Genomic DNA, 23,525 nt, shown 5'->3' on the forward strand with positions numbered 1-23,525 from the left:
GTACACACAGTGAGACGTAAATAAAATATCTGTCTGTCTGTCTGTCTGTCTGTCTGTCTGTCTGTCTATCTATCTATCTACAAATTGAAACAAAGGGTGATCTTTGTTACAGTTGATAGACAAGATGAAGACCGCATTTGGGTAATAATAAAACATAACCCACACAACAATCAATATTTAAATTAACATTTATAATGACAACCAAACACAAAGTAGTTTCAAACATTTATTATGATAAAATAAAAATGATAAGTTTGGCGTATGGGGAATTCTCAGGTATGACTTGAGGGTGCCCATGATTGAGCGTCACTCATGCCAAACATTAGAAACGATTTAGCAACTTGCAAATACTAACATGACAACGCAAAACTGGATGGCTAAATTGTTGGCACAAGACTAAGTGTGTACATGATCAAGCATCGATCATGCCTAAGCATTGGGATCAAACGCTGGCTATATTTCTGAGCATCAGAGCACAGCGAGTGACTACACTGAATGGTACAAAATGATGCAATAAATGAGGTTACAACTAGCATACAAGTTGGATATGGATTATTCAACTTTAAGGAGAACTATCCAAAGCAAGCTGAGTAGGATAGTAAGGCCTGAGAATTCCGAATTTGAGTATGATACATAAAGTGAGATGAATTTAAACTTAATACAGTATCAGGTATGACAATAATGTGTTTAGCTATGGGAGGGGGTTGGGGAGGTGGTGGAAACTGCTTGTCATTGTTTACAACTGATAACAATGGCTGCGGACATGTACAGACTGCGCATGTGTGTGAGGAAGGCTTGTAAGCTTCCTGAGAGGAAGCTCGTATCTGCGCAAGCCCTTGTCAAAATTCTTATCAAAACAAATAGTTCTAGATTATGACAGAGGGCTGTCGAGGGCACAAGCCGTTGTCTAAGCAATAAACTGTACAGGTTAACAGTGTATCTTAGAGAAGGGAAATAGATAGCTGGTACAAGCCAGGCCAGCATGACCTGCATAATATGTACGTCACAGCCAGTTCTGTCGTCACTATTGTAAACAATGCCTGATTGGCAAACTGATGCTAACCGCAAGATAACACACATACACCAACAAAATTAAACATAAGTAAAGTAATACATGCAAGTAGCAAGAACTATGCATGGTTATTTTATTATCATTATAAACATGCTCATAATTCCATAAGAGCTATAATTTAAAGTTCCTACAAGCCTTGGTTAAGTTCACATATTTTCTCAAAGCTTATGAATTCTCTAATCATCTCAGGCACGTGATAGGCGGTCAAGTTCATCTGATACTGGCTCCCCTCGCAAAAAAGTAAAGAAGGACAAAAGGAAGGAGAAGAAGAAAGAAAAACACAAACATTCACCATCAAAAAAGGGAGTGGTATGTAAAACATTTCCATCAAAATAATCTTATATCACAACAAAGGTATCATACCAACACAAATGTATTCGTCAGCACTTGCTTTATATTAATTCTACTCACAGAAATTGAAAGAGAAATCTGTGTCGTCCTTGAAACGCCGCTACACTGATGTTGAAGACTTTGTTGACATAGAGGAAGAGGAGGCAAGGCAGTGTAATGGACCAGGGTGTACTGAGGCAGCTCGACCCAGCTCCAAATACTGCTCTGATGATTGTGGCCTCAAGCTTGCCAAGAGGTCAGTAACACATTTCAACACCAGAAGCATGAAACTATCATTAGTTTTTATGGTTCTACTCAGGTATCACATATTTCTAACTTTTTTTTTTCTAACCTTTTTGAGTATTGTAAATGAAGTGTTCATATTATGTTTGGTACTTAAAATATATCTTGCGACATACTTATAGACTTCCAGTGACGTCATCCTATTGTTCTCCTGTCGGGTTAAATCTCATTAACAGGGACGTTGTAATATCCAAAGGATTTTATATAACATCCCAGGGATATTTGTTATATAATGTGTTATAAATTCATCTTTTGAAGTTAAGGGATTTCCGATGATTTGATTGGTTTATTCGCTTATCACCTGACCATTTCATTTTTCAACAAACTTCATAAAGCGACGTTTGCAAAGTATAATCTTCACCTTTTGACGTTTTCACGATATTTCACCAGAACTACTTTTCATTTGGAATATCTGAGTGGAACATTTCCCAATTCTCTGCCCTGCATGTCAGACAATAAATTAACGTTTTATTTTCAATCAAGGTTTCATTAAACACTAATTTACATATTGGCATTACCCCCAGGATACCACAGGGACAAATATATCCCTCCTCTTCTACCCCAACTTTGAAGTCGAATACAGTTAATACCTTTTGCCTGCTGAATTGTTTTCACACTTCTTAGCCCTGCCTGCTGGATTAATTTAAGCATAAGGCGCTGTAAAGAGGGTGGGTGATTTCAAACAGTTGGTGCTTCATTATACAAGGGCCAATTGAAGAAATATTTTGCACATTTATTCCTGAGAGAAAAATACACATTACTATGTAAAAAAATCCTGATGTTTTCAATCATACCAAGGTTAAGACCAAAACGAACACAAAATTTGTAAATTTTCGTGATCTTGCCTGAATTACGTTATTGAAGGTGGTTTACGTTTCATGTTAGGAACCTTTTTAAATCGTTAAATTTGTGCAAATTGATTTCAATAATCAGATCTCCGATATCTTAATTTTAACTGAGTATAATTTTGATGTTTTTTATTGGTAAATAACAGCGCGATGGTAAATTATGAACCATTTCTGTAAATTTATTATCAAAACAGAAAAAAAATAAAAATTTCGAGGTCACCATGTCAGTTGCAGAAATACGAACATTCGAGTTAATCTAACATGTCACGTTATCAAATTTGCAGGAAACAATAAATGACTAAATATTCACCAATCCTTATTTCGGCAACAATGCAGTTTACCGGGTGCAGCCCGACCTCTACCATCCACTCAATTACCGCGCTATAGTGCCACCGCTGTCTCGTTATACCGTTACCGTGCCTCACGCTCTGGTGACTCTTGCTTCACGATCCAACACCCGTTTTCGGTCTTAGGGAAACTTACACATCTTTACAATCAAACACCCGTTCTCGGTCTTAGGGAAACTTACACATCTTTATGATCAAACACCCCATTCTAGGTCTTCGGGAAACCTACACGTCTTTACGATCCTAAACCCCTTTTCGGTCATTAGGGTCAGCTGGCTTTGGGCAAGGGTTAGCCATAAATTCTTACCTTTTCAAGCGTTAATCCAGTTAATCCCATTGGTCGGTCATGTTGACATAAACAATTGCGGGTGTGGTTTCAAGAAAAGAAAAGCGGGCAGTGACGTCACACGCATGTGCAATTCATTGTTTACTGAATTACGCATGCATGTCATGCACAATTCATTGTTTACTGAATTACGCATGCATGTCAATGAGGATTGTAATGACCTGTTAAAACGAGCACTGATTACATGTGATAGCGCCTGTAGTCCAGTGGTAGAGCGTCGGCTAAGTAACGCATTAATTAGCAGAGCCGGTGAGCCGGCGAGCCGGCGAAGCGCGTTCGAGCCCCCACAGCGCTAATTGGATCTGAAAAAGTGCGTCCGGTAAAGTGCACTACTCCCTGCAAGTGGAGTTGTTTGTTTACTGCAGTTGCCATGATCGTACAAGTTTCATCCAATCGACGATGTTACGATTCAGATTGTTTTTGTTTATAAATAATAACTTCAAAACTTGCTAATTTTAAAAAATTAAGGAACTTGAGTGTTTTCCCTTCGTCAGCAAACAATAAATTATGATCGAATGTGAAAAATGATAACATTATAAAGAAAATATCTGACTGCATGCCGCTCAATGTGAAGTGCCAAAAGTCAACAATGGCCGTTTCTGGTAGTTGTGTGCCGCGAAGTTTGGCTGAAACTTTTTAAACTCGCGATATTTTCTTTTTGAGGTAAATACACTTCTGAAAGTTTCGATATTGAGCAAGCTGAGCATTTATGCATGCCATACGTAATTTAAATGTAACGCAAAGCCTTCTTGGTAAATAGATATGGTGAGTTTTGTTTGTGGGTGGTTCGACAGTAGTGTTGAGAGCTTTAAAATACATAAAGCACACATATTATGTGATGTCATTTAATCTCATTTTATGCAAGGGAAAATTTCTGATAATGACCAAAAGAAAAATTAGAAACATCATAAATCTCATTAAAAAAATAGTATATTGGTGATCTCAGGTATATCTCTTCTTCTTCTTTTTATCAAATCACCAATTATCATTGTGAAACGTGGCCGATAACCCTTCAATCATTTAGAATGTTTTGGAAAATACGCAAACACTAACACTTAAGTAACTTTCCGCCATATTGGACAATGTTTACAAAACCATGTTCACGTATGCTGGTTATAAGACGCCTGTTACATCACCTATTTTTCAAACTCAGCTGCGATTCATACATCCCTGAATTTGTCACACAATTTAGAGTCAAATGATAAATAGTCTTTGTCGGTTCGCGATTTTGATTGGACTATGCATAGACTCGTTAGTCCAGCCGAAATGTAACTCCATAATACCAGCCTAGTTTGGCAAGGGTGGAAACTGGTCTTTTAAAGTTAACTCTCTTGCCTCGGGAAGATGTCCACAGTAAGTCCCGAGGACTTCCATACCCTTTATTTTTAAAAACACCCCGCAATACTAGATTTTCTTCACTTTAATTGAAGTTGACATTTACAAACACAAATTCATCTTCATCGGGCCGTTCTTCGTCACAGTGATCTGCATTTTTAGTTTTCGTTTGTGTGAGAAAAAAATCGTCACCTTCCTCTCTCTCCCACATCTTGCCACTAAATGAAACTTGACTGTAAGTTGTCCACATTATGACGGAGACGCTCACGGGCAATGCGTGCGTGCACGACCAGCACGTGCATGACACCTGTAGTCGTCACTCAACATAGCTCACGGATGCGTTGATAGTCTCGTTATATCGCATATATAGATCCTCGTTATTGCGTATCTCAATTCGGCCCTTAGGATCTTCCCTCCCAGGCGGGTTTACATTTTCAACCAAAACCTCGGAACGTGTTTTATCCTTCACTTAAAGACGAGTACACATGACATAAAAATAATTCAACCTGGACATTTCGTATAACAAACAAGTTCCTCTGAAACTGAGATTCACCAAGGACAATGAAGCCTGGAAAAAGTCCACACAAAAATCGACCCTTGGGAAATGGGGTCTTTATTTTGGTCATTGCAACTTTTGATGAATGCTGCATTTGATCATGTAAATACGTTGTCCATCTAGTAGTATGTGCTGTCATGGCAACATCCAAGATGGAGCATGTTATGTCAACAAACAAAAAAAGTTTACTTGCAGTATTTATCAACTATAGTATGAGTACAAAGATATTTTACAATTCTCTATTTATGCTTAATATCTTATGAAACATGTTGGACAAAGTGAAATTGATGAAAAGTTACCAACTTACGAGAAAAATAAGAAATAGTTTTTTAGTTTGGTATTGGTCATTTTTTCAAGGCTTATTTGGCAGTGTGATGTGGCATCTATATTTTTAGTTTGTTATGCCCCCAGTATGTAATACGAATGGATATAGTAAACAGCTTGTCTGTCAGTCCATCCCTCTATCGGTCCATAACCATATTTTTTCTGGATCATATCTCTAAAAATATTAGGGAGGTCGGGTACTCTAGTGGTTAAAGCGTTCACCTGTCACGCCAAAGATCCCGGTTTGATTCCCGACATGGGTACAATGTGTGAAGCCCATTTCTGGTGTGATATTACTGGAAGATACTCACTCACTCACTCTAAAAATATTAGGTATATCAGGCATGGAACTTCCACCCAGGTAGAAGTGACTTGTCAATCCATGCAGGAAGCCCAAGATCATTGGCTATGCACGTTTCACATCTTGAAGCTATTAACGGCTAGTGGATGCACTGTCAAAGAAGCACAGGCCATTGTGTGGACACACAGGAATTCCACCAAAGGGATTCTTCCTTTAAGGGAATTCTACTTTAAGGTAAAGGGGTGGATCCCCTGTGGACAATGTCTCAGTTTATCACATACTACTTGCTATTTTTACAAACAGCCAAAATGTGATAGGGTGATGCCATAGAGACTTGTAGCCATCACTTAAGGCCTAACAGCTCTTAGGTCCCATACAATGCCGGAGATAACAGCTATGCTGTGGAGCTTTACACCTGAAAAAGAAGCTCTTCAGACCTGCATCCTGGGACTTAGGGGTGGTCCTACAACCGTAGTACGAATTGATAGGTAAGACAGACTTCAGCCTTTGACCCAATACCAAGTATTGCATGCAAATGCTGGACATAATGACAAGTCAGCAGTATCTCCATGACCCAGTACTGATGACAGCTGTGATATTGTGAAACTTTGATGATCGTCCGCTGCCTAAGGCCCATGTGAACCTTGGCATCTGGTCCCTGTCGAACTGGGCATGGATTTCCCGAATGCAACATGCTGTTAACAGGTGTATGGGAAAAACCAAGACAAGTGACAAAATCAACCAAGAAGCAGTGGAAATGGCTATTCCCTCCTCAAGTGTATTTGACCAAAGCTGAGGCATTTTTACTCAGGGTGATCGGTTTATCCTCATGTACATAATTCCCATGGAATCACAACCATAGCTTGCACGACCAAGGGTCCGCTGTTAAATGTTCAGTTGGAGATGTCATCAAGCGATGTTTTGGGTGAAAGGACAGTACCTTCTTCAACTATTAACTGAGGGATACCCCTGGAGGTTGTATGAGTTTGGACCACTTGTATTGGCACAGTAGTTGACTGTTCCGCATCATGTATCACAAATGTGCTAAGTCTCAGACTGTGTTGTTGGGGTAGTAAGGATGTATAAATATACCTCATCTTTTGTGCCTTAATGGTGCACTGTCCCAGCAACATCACATCTGGACATCAAGCTGTGCTGATGAGAAGGTTTTGAGGCATCAAAGACAGATAACTCTGAATGCTAACCAAGGGCAAGGGGTTCAACTGCAATGTGTTGTGTCAGGATAAGCCTACTATCATGAATATCCAAATTCATGTACTGTCATATTTTCAGATACTATATATTGAATTGTATATGTACAGCTTAGAAATACAGTTCTTGAATCTCAGTATATTTAGTCTTGTTTCAATGTATACCAGATAAAGGTTGCCAATTGAATATCATTCACTGTGCTGCAATGATCATTATATTGAACGTGGATCAATTTCACTAGAGCCAAAAGTGTGATGAATTGTCACAAATGACCCCGATTAATAAAGAAGCCAAAAAGTAATTTTTTCCAAGGTTTTTTATCGTGTTTAATGAGATGCTTCAATGTCATTTCACACTAAAATCTGCTTGTACTAAATATCCAGGTTATCAGCAGTTTCTACTGGACTAATATGAGTCATTCACAGAAAATGTCTTATGTTATTTTAACTGGATGTAATCACACCTTTCTACTTATTTATGAGATAAGTTACTCTTTGGTACTTTTTTATTCTAAGTCTGTTAACATATCTTTAAAAAGTTACTCTTCACAGCTTACATTATTAAGAGACACTCATAGAAGGGTCCAGCATTTGTAGAAGTTAACTGATGTCAGATTGCATTAGAAATTGGGATTTTGCCACAATGTCTTTTCAGTCGAATCTATGAAATTTTGCCGAGTCGTATCCAGCAATGGCAGAGCAGTCCTTGTGTAGCAGAAGAAAACAACAAAAAAGCGCTGGAAGAAATCCGAAGACAACAGTTAGATGCCAGACAGAAATTGGGTGACCTTGACCTGAAGCATCAAGAGTTGGATGCCATCATTGAGCGGGCCAAACATTCCACCTTAGACCCGGAACAAACAGTAGGTCATCTGTCAACAGGGGTTGAACTAACAACTGTTTAAGGAGGTCACCATTTTGAGTGAGGTTGTGACATCATCAACAGATCATTACAACACAAGCTATCAGTATCTGTAGCTCCTGTAGAGTAACTCCCAACTTTTTGGTATATCTCCCTTAATAGTAAATGAATGTCCTCATGTAACATGACCAGCAATAGTAATGATTATTTGTCCATAACATCGGGACTCCCATATATTCTGGATAGCTCTTGGGAATGATCTTGAAGGACTGATGTGGAAGGCCAAATTCACTCTCAAATATATATTATGTCCATGATAACTCAAGAAGTGTTTATTTTTATTTGGAGAAATTGGTACATGTCATCCTTTGGATGGCGCATTGAAGTTGTAAGGTGTTGAGCTATCATCATTGCTTGGAATGGTCATTTGTAAATTAGTTCTCCTTCTTGGGTCAACTGACGGCCATGTTTTACACAAGAAATAATATTTTTCAAGTTGTGATAAAGGGGCTGCTTCTTTTTTAGCATGTAGTCTCGAACTCATTTGTAGTCGTCTATTGGGAGTCCCAAGTAAGGGTGAAACAATACACCGATATTCCGATGCATTGCGATACTTGACCCACGATATGATATACGATAAACGTGGGCCCATTTATCGATACATCACGATACGGAACGCAAATCTCAAGTACAGCGTTTCCTCGCTATTGTGCCTTTCAATAAACCGCTAACTTGGTTATAGCGCATGGTAATGCATGGCTCCCAAAAATGAACTTACATTTTTAATAAGCTCAGGTTTTACACCGACAGATGTTTTTCCCCATCTCAAAAAACATTATCAGCTGATCCCCGCAAGCACATAACACAGGAAATACCAGTCATAAATCCGAACTGAAGTACGCAATTCAATACCATTATTATACTATCTTGTTATTAAAACGTGTTCACTGTATATCTGGACTTGTGTTTGTAATATATTTTAAAAGTTTTATTCAAAATTTCATTTAATATTGTTTTCATTAAGTTATGTGAAATCGTGTGTGAAGAGATACAGCAACCACGGTCAGATTACCGCTTTTGACGCATTGAAAAAAACTTTAGTTGCTAGAGAATGGATACATATATTAAAAATGCCATACTTTGACTCGTTAAAAGTCATATTTGTGGCAATTTGGCTAATATATGTCAACATAACGTTTTCACAATCGAAATACATGTAGCACAGGAAGTCCCTAGCGTGACTGGTCAAATTGTTCCATACGTAAAAATATCCTGCAACAGCAATCACCAGTACCAAAATGCTACACTTGTGGTTCTTATAATTTTAAATATATATATAGTAAAAGCTGCAACTAAGGTAACACAATATTGGAATATATTATTCCTGATAAAACAATAATTTCAGATACAATTTCTTCGACCATTGAATCAAAATTCTTTGAAGTTGTATCACTGGTTGAGTACATTAATTATTTTCTGGTGTTTGAACTTTGAATTGTTTCTAAGGAAAGTTAGAGAAAGTTCCACTTTGGGGCTGAACAACTTCAGTAGTCTTGTTATTATAAAATAATTTTGACTTCCAAAATCATGAAAGGTTCAATCTTGACTTGCTTTAAGTCTTGTTTTTTTTATCATTGCATATCGAGATACGTATCGTATCCTATCGTGACCAGAATATCGAGATGTGTATCGTATCGTGACCTTCCGGTATCGTTGCAGCCCTAGTCCTAAGTATCCAAATTAGATTGAGACAATATCATTTTTCATTTCAGAGACATGAAACGTAATGTTTGTGTAGCAGGGAGTGGAGTCATCCCACAGATGACATCCTTACCTTGTCAGCTTGCTGACGGGGTTAACCTCTTTGGTCATGTGGACGAGGTGTCCAACTTCTGATCAGAAGGTCCGTGGTTCGAATCCCATCACGGGACTCGGAAATGTTATGGCTGCTACATTTGCATTTATCTTTGCAAACCCTACACATGTTGGTTGCACAAGTCAAGGTCACCTTTGAGGTTATTGGGAAACAAGGTGGTATTATTGTCAGTTACTGTGGCAGTTTCACATGTTCAGTCCTGGGACTTGTATAATTGCTGATCTTAAAAATGGCATTATCTTCGGATCATAGGTTTTCAGAGGTCATATGTTTTCAGACGGCCATGTTTATCAGGATTACTCACGCTTATGAAGAGGGATGTAGCATCACAAAGACATTGTAAATCCTCAGATGATCCTTAAGAGAAAGTTGTCTTTTAAAAGTGAAGGAGATGTTTGACGGTTGTTGATGTGATTAGGGAGAAAACTATGAATGTTTTTTTATGTGTCCGAAATCCCATAACACAGAGATATAAAGCTCTGGCTAGACCAGTTACATTTTCACAGACAAATCTCTCAGCCACTCCATTCAAATACCACAAAGGCTTTTCTCACTTGTTACTTGTCATCAAAACAATCATGTTGTGCAAATAAGAAAGATTTACTTTTAAACAAGATTAATCATGCTTATTTTTCATGTTGTGATTATGTACACCATGTTCGTACAACAAGCACAAGGTACCTGGTGGATGTGATAGGTGAATACTGGACACAAGCAGTTTATATACTTTAAGCAGCCAACCACATGCTTATAACAGATGTTAGAAACATTGATGTCTGACATTTGATTACAATGAAGGTCAAGGTCACTCATTAGGCATCAAAAATGTTTTAGTACAGGATAATGTCAGTTATGATTGGAATTTGATCAAACTTTATGTACATATCTCTAAGGCGGGGTCTCAATCCAACTTTGGATGTCCCCCCATGTAAGATCATTTTCACTTGAGGTCAAAATTATGAAACATGGTTCAAATTTCAGGAAATTTCAGATTAACTCATGAAGAAAACAAAGATGGCAGGCAAATGGCAAGTTTGTTTCAAGGTCATTTACTCATAAAATGACTTCATTCAGGAGGTATTATTAGGATGGTATGGAGACTTCTTAATTTGCAACAAGTAATGTTCTCGCATGCAATAGGATGATGTTGAAGGTTAAGATGACTGTGTGAACTTCATGTCCCAGCAAACTTGATTGCACAATATCTTGAGCACTCATGACTGGAATTTGACAAAACATACTCACAAGCTGTAGGCTTAACCTGTTTTGATATAATGAAGTGTATGACATACTTTTTGTGATTTTATGCCCATATTTAAGGGTGAGGGGAATTGATGTCTTTTTGTTAAGATGTAGACAAGTGTGAGGTCAACTGATTTGTGGAAATGGCGCATGATGGGAAAGTTTTGGGGCATTTAGGAAAAGGTGAGTCTTGGGCTGCTTCTGTTTTTGCCATGTGGTAGAAACATCTTTTCCCAATTAATATCAGTATGTTTTATCAGGAAGAAATTTCATAGTTCTTAGTGTCTTTTGAAATTTGACTGGAATCATTGATATCGCAATAGGACTGTTGAATGTGACTTTGTATGTACTGACATCATGAGCATCAATCCATGCAATTGGGATACCATGACATGCATCAACCAAGTCGGCGAGCCTGACCACCCGATCCTGTTTGGCTAAAGACCAATAAAGACAGCATATTCAACAAATATGTCACTCAAGGCATCACAAAATTATCTGAGAATTGTATTTGAAAACATTGTGTCCTCTTAAGTATTACTTAAAAGGTGGTCCTGAAGTTGTGATACTCTGGTTGTAGTTGTTCTGATGAAGTTAATCTCTCTATCCGTGTCAAATGATGGTGTACTACCAGCTAAGATTTTCATTGCCACTCTTTGATCTCCTTTTAACTTTCTTACACATTTTGAACTACATGTAGTCAATTGCATAAACATTTTCCATACTGTGTAAAGATATATGATCCATGTGTGTTTGTTGTGTTGATGATGTCAGAATGTTGCTCTTAAAATATATTAGTAAACATAAAGTTGACAACTACAATGTTGCCAAAAGCGTCCTTTTCTCATATTTACTTCAGTCATCTGTGATAGACATGTAGTCATGTTTAAAATCTTGGTGTAATAACCTTGTGTTTTGATTTACTCATTGAACTCAATACCAGTGAGAGTGCTGGTACATCATGTTTTACTGTCTCTCTGCAGGGAACTGAAGCTGAGGATGACACAGAGTTCACCATATATTGTGTTACTTGTGGGGGTGAGATCAACCAGAGGGGTGCACTCAAACACATGGAGAGGTGCTTTGCTAAGGTACATTTACAATCATTGTAACTCAGCATAACCAGAGGCCTATTTTGACTTCAACTATTTTGACTATTTTGGCCTGTTTGTCACTCATCCCTGGTAAACATTGTCTCCTCCACGCCCAATGAAGCTTGAACGTAACGTGCGTGTTCCCACCAATGATGATAACCCATTTGGTCACGAGGTTCAAATCCAATTTTCAGTATTGCCACTGCACTATGGTAGACATATTGAAAAATCCATTACACTGCAATTTTTGTTCAAAATGCGCTGTAATGCTCTTAAATTCTCTCAAACTGCAGGGGTGTTTCTCTGAAATTGACAGACTGAGGATGCTGAACTTGGTTTTCCTTATGATGACATAATGTTTTGTTCAGTCATTAGGATTTTGATGTGGTGTTTGCAAAACAATTGTTATCCCCCGTCCAACAAAGTTGGCAGGGGATATAGAAACGGGCTCCGTCCGTCCGTCCATCACGTTTCGTTTCCGGAGCCTAATTCAGAAACCGTTCAATATTTTTTCATGAAACTTTGCATGTCTGTCAGGTACATGTTGAACTGGTGCCTTTTGTTATTTAGAAATTTTAGAAATTTATATTTTTTATTTACGTTTCCATGGCAACAAGATGGACCTAGTTTCTGTGAGGGTAGGGTTCGTTTCTGGAGCATAACTTACAAACCATTCAATATTTTTTCTTGAAACTTTGCAGGTCTGTCAGGTACATGCTGAACTGGTGCTTTTTGCTATTAAGAAATTTTGGAAATTTTTATTTTTTACGTTTCCATGGCAACAAGATGGACTTAGGTTCTGTGAGGGTAGGGTTCGTTTCCGGAGCATAACTCATAAACCGTTCAATATTTTTTCATGAAACTTTGCAGGTCTGTCAGGTACATGCTAAACTGGTGCCTTTTACTATTTAGAAATTTTAGAAATTTATATTTTTTTTATTTTTCCATGGCAACAAGTTGAACTTTTAGATATTTATGAATTCTTCTTTTAAATGCCAAAAAATTCAACTTGATACCCATATAACCTGTTTAAGGAATTTTATAAGTCATAATAAAGTTTTTTTTTGTGCCTACATTTTGTTTTTTGAGGTATCTCCCATAGTAGGGGAAACTACATGCCTTCTACCAAGTTGTCCGTATGTGTCTTAATAATGGTTTAGTGTAACTTTTGTTTAATGACTTCATTATCAAATCCATCATCCCTACTTCTGCATTGATTATGACAGAGATGAGTGTGTGATAAGATGGCATACTTCTCTATGAAACTTTTTACAATTTTCAGCGCATGTTGCTATGAAGACTTTTGTGCTGTAGAGTTTTAGCATTCACAATTATGATATTGTCTTGTTTTATTTTTCACTTTATCATATCACATGGTATGACCATATTGTTAAAAAGCCACAACATAGAATGTGTGTGGCACTCATGGCAGCCTACTTCGTCGCAGTGAGTGCCGGTACATGACTTGTAATGTTTTTTCTTTCTCCCACCCTAATGAATTCAGCAGTAAATGTAGGAACTGGTTTTGTCAGTTTGTACTTCCATCATGTTTTTTGTGGAGAAGGTTTCATTTTTTTCCTTGAACATCATAGAAATTGTGTTTTGAAGCATTTTATTTTGTTTCTTCAGGATATTTTGCATCAAGTAGATGCTCCCCTGCTGCCTTTTACACCTTACATAATTTTGAATATTTTCAAATGTATGTGTTTGTGTGATCAAATTTCACTATTGTTGACATAATATACATTTCATTTGCTGGGCAGGAGATATGGCCACGTTTGTAAAAAAAAGAAGAGTTTGCCACTATTTCCATGACAACAAGTTCCAACTCGGTTAAAAAAGGTTAGGTTTTGTTTAGATTCAATTATGTCATAAATTCTGCAACAGGGGCGGGGGATATAGCCACGTTAGTGGCAAACTCTTGTTAAAAATTGTATTGCATTAGAAGAATACATTTTTATCTTTTCCTGCATTATAAATAATGCAATCGCTTGCTGTAGAACTGAAATATAATCCAATAGAGATCTCCCACTAAGAGAGAACCTCTCCATAAACAAATTGCCAAAACACCAGGCATCACACAACCCAAGCTGATCACGACACTCTTGTTGTTTTTCCCTGACAGAGACAAGTCCTGTCATGAGAAGCTCCCACCCTTTTATATCCTTTGTGAAGCATTGGCTATATTCGTATTAGATACATCTGTGATGATTTGCTTAGGCTGTTGGTTATCACTTTCAAGTCTTGGGTGGCTTGTGTGAGATTTCTTCTTCGAAATTATCATATCGATCGGGCCATCATTTTGTTTCATGTCATCTGCTATGTGTCATTTTCACTCTCGCATCTGATTTGTTTTATGCTCATTGATTGGCATTAATTTCTATTCTTAAATTCATTCACCTTTGGTGTTTGATTTTTAGGTTCTGATCGTTTCGTTTGATGGTCAACTGATTAATGGGACTTCTTTAATTTGAAGAATGTTTTGTATGTTACAGTGAATGACACGGTGTGGGACCCACGTCTAGGGTGCTCTAATTGCCAACAATAGTGCACTACAATACACTAATACATGTATGAACTGTGTTTGCTATTGACTGCTGCAGAATTAAAAATCTACACAGAAAATCACAGAGCCATGTCAAGGGATGAGATCGGTGATTTCTTGTCTGCTACACATACTACTGTTCCACTGTCCACTCCGGCAGCTACTAGTACAACTTTACACAAAGCATCATTGAAGTAGCTTGTCAACACACTCCATGCTAAGATGATGTCTTCGGTCCCTCAGGTAACCAAACCACGATCATATTTGAGAGGATGCTAATCAGCACCAGGACTCTACCTCATGGCAGGGGAACTTGGAACAGCGCAGGGAAAGCAGAAAGCACCCTGTGATTATGATGACCTTGAGGATATGGACGAGAGCCGTTTCCACGATGATGATCTGGATAGTAGACAGGTTACCCATCAGGTTGCAGAGTTTTAAACAACGCTTAAATGTGCATCCAGTACACACAAATGTTGAGAATGGACGCAGAAGAAAATATTACTGCATCCCGAAGGAAACACATTTATATTCATGATGCCTGCAGTGTATCAAGAGCACTTACTCTATTATTTCATCCATCAATTATGACCACTGTCCAAATGATTATTGATTCAGTACAGTACACTACACTATTAAATTACTTTGCCTGCAAGGACCCTTGAAATTAGTTATTGGGGGTCCAGGCCCCCCCCCCCCAAAAAAAAGTCAGGGTCAGAGAAAAACCCTGGGGTCACTATCGCGGGCCTTTCAAGATGCTTCCTATAAGAAGGTTGTTTTTCACTGCATAGACTATGCCTTTTAAGACGCCAGACGCCAAACTAGCGGCTGTTGAGACAGAGCTACGTCATTCTCTGATATCCATCTATGTGACAGTGATCTCCGCAGCCAATTTGAGTTGAACACGCTAGCCCTAGTTCAACATCTGCAGTCGGTTGTTAATATGCAAGGCCCAAAAATCGTTCGGCTTATGCCATCATCACACTAGGTTGCTGCATATAATAATTGATTGACCCATCAACCATGGTCCACTCATCTTTGTTTACCAACCAGCTCCTATTTCTAAGGAGGAAGATGATCGATCCCACAAGGACTCTTCAAGCTATTCAGCGCCATGTAGGCACTCAGTCTGGCACCTACCAGCCAAAGAGAGTGTCCCTTTTTCAGATCTGAATAGCGGCAAACAGCATTTTTGTGGGAGAGGCATACAGGCACACAGCGCCTCAATTAATAACATCACCACTCCCCAAGGGAAGGAACTTAGAGGAAATTATGCTGCTTCAATCAAATGTAGACATTCTAGCACAGAAGCAGGCACAAGAGGTACTGTCAACACTAGTGGGCAAGGATTCTATTCTCCTGTGTTTCTGGTCCCCAAGAAGGGTTCAAGCAAATGGAGAATGATTCACATAGACATCTTCAACAGAGATTATCTGGAGTGCCCTCTGTGGTTCAAGTTAACCACATTGGTGTCTCTCAGGACCACCTTTTACCCAGGGCAGTTCGTCAGCAGCATCAACCTTCAGGATACAATCCTCCATATTTCAGGTTTTCCAAAGGAGGTTGGCATTACCAGCATGTGGTCCTGCCATTTGGCATTTCCTCATGGCTTTTTATGTGAGTGACGATATTTACCACAGTCTACCTCCACACATGTGGTCTCCACTTCCACACCTATCTGGATGACTGCTTTCTCCATCACCAGAACAAATGCGCCAGCTCCAGTTACTCTACTACTTCAACTGGGCTGGCTGATAAATCTTGAAATATCAGAGCTGACTCCAACATCTGGGTCACTTCCAACACAGTGGTTAGTGTTCATCAATGTCCAAAAAGAATGGTGGCACACGAACCAGGCACTGATACCCCAAGTGTATGCCTGAAAGATTGGCAAGTCCTCCTAGATCTCTTGACAACAGCACAGGACTTTAGGGTTTCCCTAACTCAGACATGACGCCATCACACGATTTTACTCCATCAGACACTTCCAATTGTGGACTGCAACTGACAGCTCCACAGCTGTCTGGTACACCGCTTCCTTGACAGTCTTCCAGCAACACTTCGTCAAGACTCTCAGCTACCTTAACATAAATCTGTTTGCAACCAGCCTGAATCACCGTTTGCCTATCTATTAGTCCCCCAGGCCTAGATCAAGGGCTTTGGATTCCTTCTTGATCACATGGGAAGGCTTCATTTCTGCCTTTATTTCTGTATGCACTCCGCTAGAGTCCTCAATGATGACAAGTTTCTTATGGAGGCTTCTCCGCAGTTCATGGTGTACTTATGTCTGACTCAACTTATGCAGACATCAGCTCTGTTTTAAAGGTACTTTGTGTTGTGAAGGTTTTATGTATACCTGAGGTCCAGCTCATTTTAAAGGCCTATAAACTGGAAGACCAAATGCAGAATTTTCATCCACCAGCTTGGGACATCGTACTAGGTAACTTTTGTCAGGCTCCTTACAAACCATTGGCATCTGCATCACTAGATTGTGTGACCAGGAAGATGCCATTTTTTATAGTGCTCACTACAGCTGTGTGTCCAGGGGAACTACACACCCTCAGCATTACAAAGGTCCATGACACCAGTCTTGTCATGGTGTAGTATTGACAAGGAATTGCTACTATGTGCAATTTGAGCGTTGAGGCAATACATCACTCGATTTGAAAGACACTGTCTCGAGACCAGTCCGTAGAGGAATTAGGAGTTTTGGGGCCACTGGTGGTAGGACAGTTGTTGCCAACCCAAGACGTCGCAGATAGTGTTGTCATGGTGTAGTATTGACAAGGAATTGCTACTATGTGCAATTTGAGCGTTGAGGCAATACATCACTCGATTTGAAAGACACCGTCTCTGAGACCAGTCCGTAGAGGAATTAGGAGTTTTGGGGCCACTGGTGGTAGGACAGTTGTTGCCAACCCAAGACGTCGCAGATAGTGTTCTGGTAGGCACTCTCCTTGTCTTATACCTCGAACCTTGGATAATGTTTAGGTTAACCTGTGAGAGTGGCAATCGAGGCAAGTTGGACCATCGTCCCGCATTCTTCTGTATTATAACACAGGCACACTATAATTTGTTGCTGTATCATGAGGGGTATATGTGGTTTTATGTGTCCCACGTTAGTTTTTGTACCGCGAACCAGGGGTTTTATGCGTCTGGCTCCTGGTACAAAATTTAGCACAGGACATGTTTCAATCTGTTATTTAAAATGAATTGAATTTTTTTTTTTAAAAATAGAAAATTTATAGACAAGAGCTGTTCTGTTGAACTAACTATTGTTGTGTCATGTGACTCATAAACATCATGCTGCTTTTTGCTAGTAGTGGGATATGAGGGATTTATTCTCCTGTTCAGAAATCCACATGCACCCTGCGATGGGGTGTAAGGGATTTATTTCTTCCCCACCAGGAATACATAGTATGTTATCAAGTTCATGTGACCCAATCAGATCTCAACATTCTGACATAGAGGACAGATCAGATCTCAACATTCTGACATAGAGGACAGATCAGATCTCAACATTCTGACAAGGAGGACAGATCAGATCTCAACATTCTGACAAGGAGGACAGATCAGATCTCAACATTCTGACAAGGAGGACAGATCAGATCTCAACATTCTGACATGGAGGAAAGATCAGATCTCAACATTCTGACATGGAGGACAGATCAGATCTCAACATTCTGACATGGAGGAAAGATCAGATCTCAACATTCTGACATGGAGGAAAGATCAGATCCCAACATTCTGACATGGAGGAAAGATCACTTCTCAACATTCTGACATGGAGGAAAGATCACATCTCAACATTCTGACATGGAGGACAGATCAGATCTCAACATTCTGACATGGAGGACAGATCAGATCTCAACATTCTGACATGGAGGACAGATCAGATCTCAACATTCTGACATGGAGGACAGATCAGATCTCAACATCCTGACATGGAGGACAGATCAGATCTCAACATTCTGACATGGAGGAAAGATCACATCTCAACATTCTGACATGGAGGACAGATCAGATCTCAACATTCTGAAATGGAGGAAAGATCAGATTTCTTATTCATTCTTCTGTTCATTATGACTAATGCAAGAAGATGAAATAAACTGTCAACGATTATTTAATTGTATTTATTACCTAGTCAATGATTTGTGCAGCAAGTTTCTGGACTGGTATACATCAATGGGATTCATCTGACAGATCAACTTACAGATGTGCAGTCTCACTATATACAGCCAAGACCCTTGGATACAGGTCACAGTACCAAATCACAATGTTCACAGATCAACTTGCCCTTGAGATTTGCTCACCATCCTGCTGTGGGAATTAATTTGCATTATATTAGTATTAACACACAATATATTTGATATTTATATTCTTATCCTGCATTACATAGGTAATGTTTACACCTGCTATGCTTCCTCTCCATAAGGACCTTCTTTGGAATGTACACAAGACCAAGGAGCGTCCATTCCAATTTGGAATGAACATTGGATTGCTTTGGAAAGATCGCTCATTCCAACCTTTCCTAAGCTTGGAAAGATCAATCTTTACGGAAAATCCAAAATAAGGAGTTGGCAACATTTCCAAACATATTTCCAACACAGGAAATGTTTGGAATGACTTGGAATGGTTTGGAAGTATGTTTAGAAGGAACAAGTTAAAATATGTTTTATTAGTATTTGAACAATAAAAAGACTATGAATTATCTATTGAGTTTAAACTATATATAATAAATAATAAACTTATCTCAAACATTCACTACTTGTCTGTCTAGCGAGGGGCTTTTACAGTCGCATTCTCCCTAAGGTGAGAGAGAGACCCGCACTTGACTCGACAAGACAATAATTATATAATAGGTATCAAGATTAAGTATTCGGCTGGATGGCAGCTGCCATTTAATTATAAAACAGACAGTCGTCTAGACGGCTCACATGTAAGTGAGCCGACATGTGCCTAAGATCATAAAATGGACAATCTTTGGTAACATCTAATTTATTGTTGTCTCACGCCAGAGCTTTGAATAATTCTGTTCAATGAACAATTGGAATTCAGGAAGTTATCAATAATTGTTTTACTTAACATAAGATAAGATAAGTTGTTTACAACATAATATTATCATGTCAGGACGTACTACAGTCAAAACCATATATTTTAAAATCAATTTAATGACAGACTATGATTTCCAAGTCCCGATTATCAAATCAATGAGGTATCAGTTTCACCACATGTGCACAGACCACCTATACTTATATATGTTTTTCATAACTATTCTCCAGTTAAAGTCCTATCCTCTTATCAAAAAATCTGTGAGAGTGATCATCATTAACGAAACTCATTCTCATCAAAGAATACAGAACAAATGAAGAATAAGATGCATACATTTATTGCCATGCTTCTTTCATCACGAAGCAGATTTACATACATTTGTGAATAGCACTTAAACTGTGATAATGAATTTTACCATTGTCCATATTAACATGATAATATATACATATATACAAAACAGGACATGCATTTAATAAATATTTACCATACTATGGATTTCCGAATATATAAACGACTTCATCGTTGATATTTCTGACAAAAAACAAAGTCTCCTGTCTTTTAACGTTCATGGGAAAAGGGTTTGCTTTCACAATTGAACATCAGTTTTCACCAAAGGACAATCAAATCAAGCCAAAAACACGAAAAATACATATATATGGTTAGCGACCGTGATTATACAGCAAGGGGGGAAATTTGTCTGCTCTAACTGCCTTCACAAAAAAATCCCAGCCCTTAATTACTGAGGCAACTGTGACGTAGTAGCATTACATTCGCTGCGTTTGCATATAATCTGTGGAGTAACTAAAGTAATATTACGGCTGAAATATTACTTGCATGGTTGTTTTAATAGAAAACTTACGTTTTAAAAACACAATTGTTCTTATATAATGTTTTTAGGTTTGGTTTATAAATACTAGAGAAGATTTTCTATATATATATAAAACTGATCGAAAATACAGCTGAACAATAGAAAAATCAAAATAGGAGTTGTGAATAGTGACAAATTTTAATTACATCACTGTGTCAATAATTATTGACTGATTTCGTCAAACAACTGTCAAACCATTTATTGCCATGTACGAACATGTACACAGGAAGTCGGCGCTGTCTGAGGATCCAGGTAAATAATATGTCACAGAGGTAAAGCTAATTCATAACAACTAATTGTCCCATTTATTTGGCTTCTATCTTTTATATGAAACAAATGCTATAACATGGGGTGATAAACTTCATTGGCAATAGACGTAGCATATAATTGTCCGAATGAACAGTCTACTCTGTTCCAGATATGTTTATTCATTTTTTCAGCAATTAAATCGTTGCATTCCTCGCTCAATGATTCATTTGACGAAATCTTGTTCCCTGTTTTGAATTACCGTCAGATAGTTCCAGACCAACTATAAAATTTCCAGCCCTATGTGTTGCGCATAATTCCGAGATAATTAGAAGTTCATATCCTTGTACGAACACTTATCAAAATTCATTTATACCTAGTACTATTATGTACATATGTATATTAGTTCAAATTATAATAATGAGGCCCTCTATTCTCGAAACGGTCTTTGTTCTACGACAACCGTAAGTCGGTATGGGAAAACAAAATATTTGTTTAATTGTTCAAAGTTCATGGTCGATGTCATATGATTATAGACAAGGAAGATAAGAAATTAAATATAAAGAGTAGCCACTTTAAATGACAGAAATTCTTTTAGTTAAATTTGCTCATGATTTGGTCTTTTCGTGGTAAATAGTGCCAAAATACTCTTAATTATTTACTTACATGTCATTACTAATCTCACATAAGGTCAAAAGTTGTACAACGTTTAACAGATATGATTATGACATGTTGTATCCAAACATATCCAAACAAATCCAAGCTTGGAAATATGACCTTGACAAATTTTGGAATGGTCATATTTCCATTTGGAATGGTGGTATTTCCATGTTTTGGATTGTTTGGAATGGATGATATTTTGTCCAGTGGTACTTTATTTCACTCAAACAAAAGTGTTCTCTTTGGGTGAGAGATCTATGTTGGGATTAGGTATTAGTTCAACTGCGAGAGACTGCATTATATTTGTAATGCAGGATAAGTGTATAAATATCAAATATAATAGATATTGACAGTTCTCCTGAGAAAGTTTATGAGGCGCACAGTTGAAACGAAGTGAAAAGTAACTTTGACTGTTGTGTATTGATTCTTTTAGATTTAGAAACATTATGGAAGGTTTGTTGCTGATTTCAAGTTTGTAACTATTTGAGCTGCAATGCTGATTGCAACTTTTTTTATAAAGTGGCTCTCTGACATTTTAAAGTGTTGAGTACATATCTAGGTGAGCTACAGTGTTTTGGCACCACAGATAATAAAACCAACCCAAAATATTTTACATAATCAAAAAATATTTACAATATTGCTATTTTTCTTGTATGTCCCGCCAGTGGCATTTTAATATAGACATATACCTTTTTTGTGTCACCTTTATATTTTTGAATCTTATGATCTCAATATTCCCTTATTATTTATACTTGTGAGGTTTGTTAATAGATATTTATTACAATAGTTGTTCTGTCTGATTACAGTTTGAGGCTCAGACCTCGTTTGGTTCCATCTACAAGACCCGAATTGAGGGCAGTTCCATGTTTTGTGACTACTACAATGCTCAACAGAAGACTTACTGCAAGCGATTAAAAGTCCTCTGTCCAGAACACACAAAGGAAGCGAAAGTAAGTCTAGTCGTGTTAAGTTGAAGTCATATCCTAAGAAGCCAAAGCAAAGCTATTCATGTTAGTTGGAAGACCCCAGCATGGTCTTGTGGTAGCACGACTGCCTGGAGAGCGGAAGTCGGGGGTTCAATCCCAGGCCATGTCATACCAAAAGACTGGTATATGGTATGGTACTTGTTGTTACCCTGCCTGGTGCAAACATTAAGGGGTTTAAACGGACTGATCGGCTTGGAGTTGGTTTACTGTGTCTGAGTAACGTATTCATGTTGAACTACGGCATGGTATCTCAGTGAGCTAGCACTTTAAAATCAGCATTAGTTAGTTGAACTGGAAAACTGTTATTTGAGGCCAAAGTGTACGTGTTTCTCGCCATTACACTTGTTTCTCTTCAGATAGCGGCAGATGATGTGTGTGGTTGTGCCCTTGTTGCCAATGTATTTGAAGAGACAGGAGAGTACTGTCGAGCACCTAAGAGGAAATGTCTCAAACACTACTGCTGGGAGAAACTAAGGCGAGCAGAGATTGACATGAACAGACTAAGACAGGTAGGAAGAAGAACTATTGGAATAAAGTTTTGTATTGCACTGAAGGCAAGAAACATAATAGAAGGAGGACCAAGGTAGGTCTGAGCTGTTTCAACCTTTAAAGGGGCACTGATCTACAGCAATTCCCCGGGACTGGTTGTTGCCCTTGTTATTGTTTTTCTCCCCGTGAATACCCGGATGATATAGCAGAAATCTAGACCTGTGCTGCGCATTTGTCGATAGTGTAAGGGAGTATGGTCACATTGATCAACAAACCGAAATACAGTTTAATCTTCAAAATCACTTGCTTGGTATTGTGCGATTTTTGTTTACACTATTTTGACTTGCAACACAAAGTAAATCTTTCACCTGAGCATTGCATATTTTATCGTGTGTTTATTTTATAGTCAAAATGTGTAACATTTTCACTTAGGCAATTTATTAAGAGCCTAAATATTTAGTTACTTAACAAATTGACTGAAAAATCTGTCCATTTATGTTATTATGTTAACAAATTCCAAACATTTTTATGCTTTAATTTCATCACCCAGTGACTGAGGATTAAAAGAAGATGAAATTTAAAGTACATCTCTATAGTTTTGGTCTCTAATCCCAGCATAATTAGTCTATTGT

General features: G+C 38.1%; 1 protein-coding gene across 1 annotated transcript in view; it reads left to right on the forward strand.

The window, feature by feature from the left end:
* The window catches only part of LOC124146404 (CXXC-type zinc finger protein 1-like), a 96,948-nt gene that overhangs the window by 70,215 nt on the left and 3,208 nt on the right, over positions 1-23,525 (forward strand). Inside the window, exons 9-14 of the mRNA XM_046516671.2 lie at positions 1,262-1,381; positions 1,486-1,658; positions 7,629-7,836; positions 11,937-12,044; positions 22,225-22,368; positions 22,761-22,913. Coding sequence (XP_046372627.1) covers positions 1,262-1,381; positions 1,486-1,658; positions 7,629-7,836; positions 11,937-12,044; positions 22,225-22,368; positions 22,761-22,913 — 906 coding nt within the window. The remainder of the gene's footprint in view (positions 1-1,261; positions 1,382-1,485; positions 1,659-7,628; positions 7,837-11,936; positions 12,045-22,224; positions 22,369-22,760; positions 22,914-23,525) is intronic.

Source organism: Haliotis rufescens, unplaced genomic scaffold, assembly GCF_023055435.1.
Source record: "Haliotis rufescens isolate VD_foot unplaced genomic scaffold, xgHalRufe1.0.p SCAF_22, whole genome shotgun sequence".
In the NCBI taxonomy this organism is placed as follows: domain Eukaryota; kingdom Metazoa; phylum Mollusca; class Gastropoda; order Lepetellida; family Haliotidae; genus Haliotis; species Haliotis rufescens.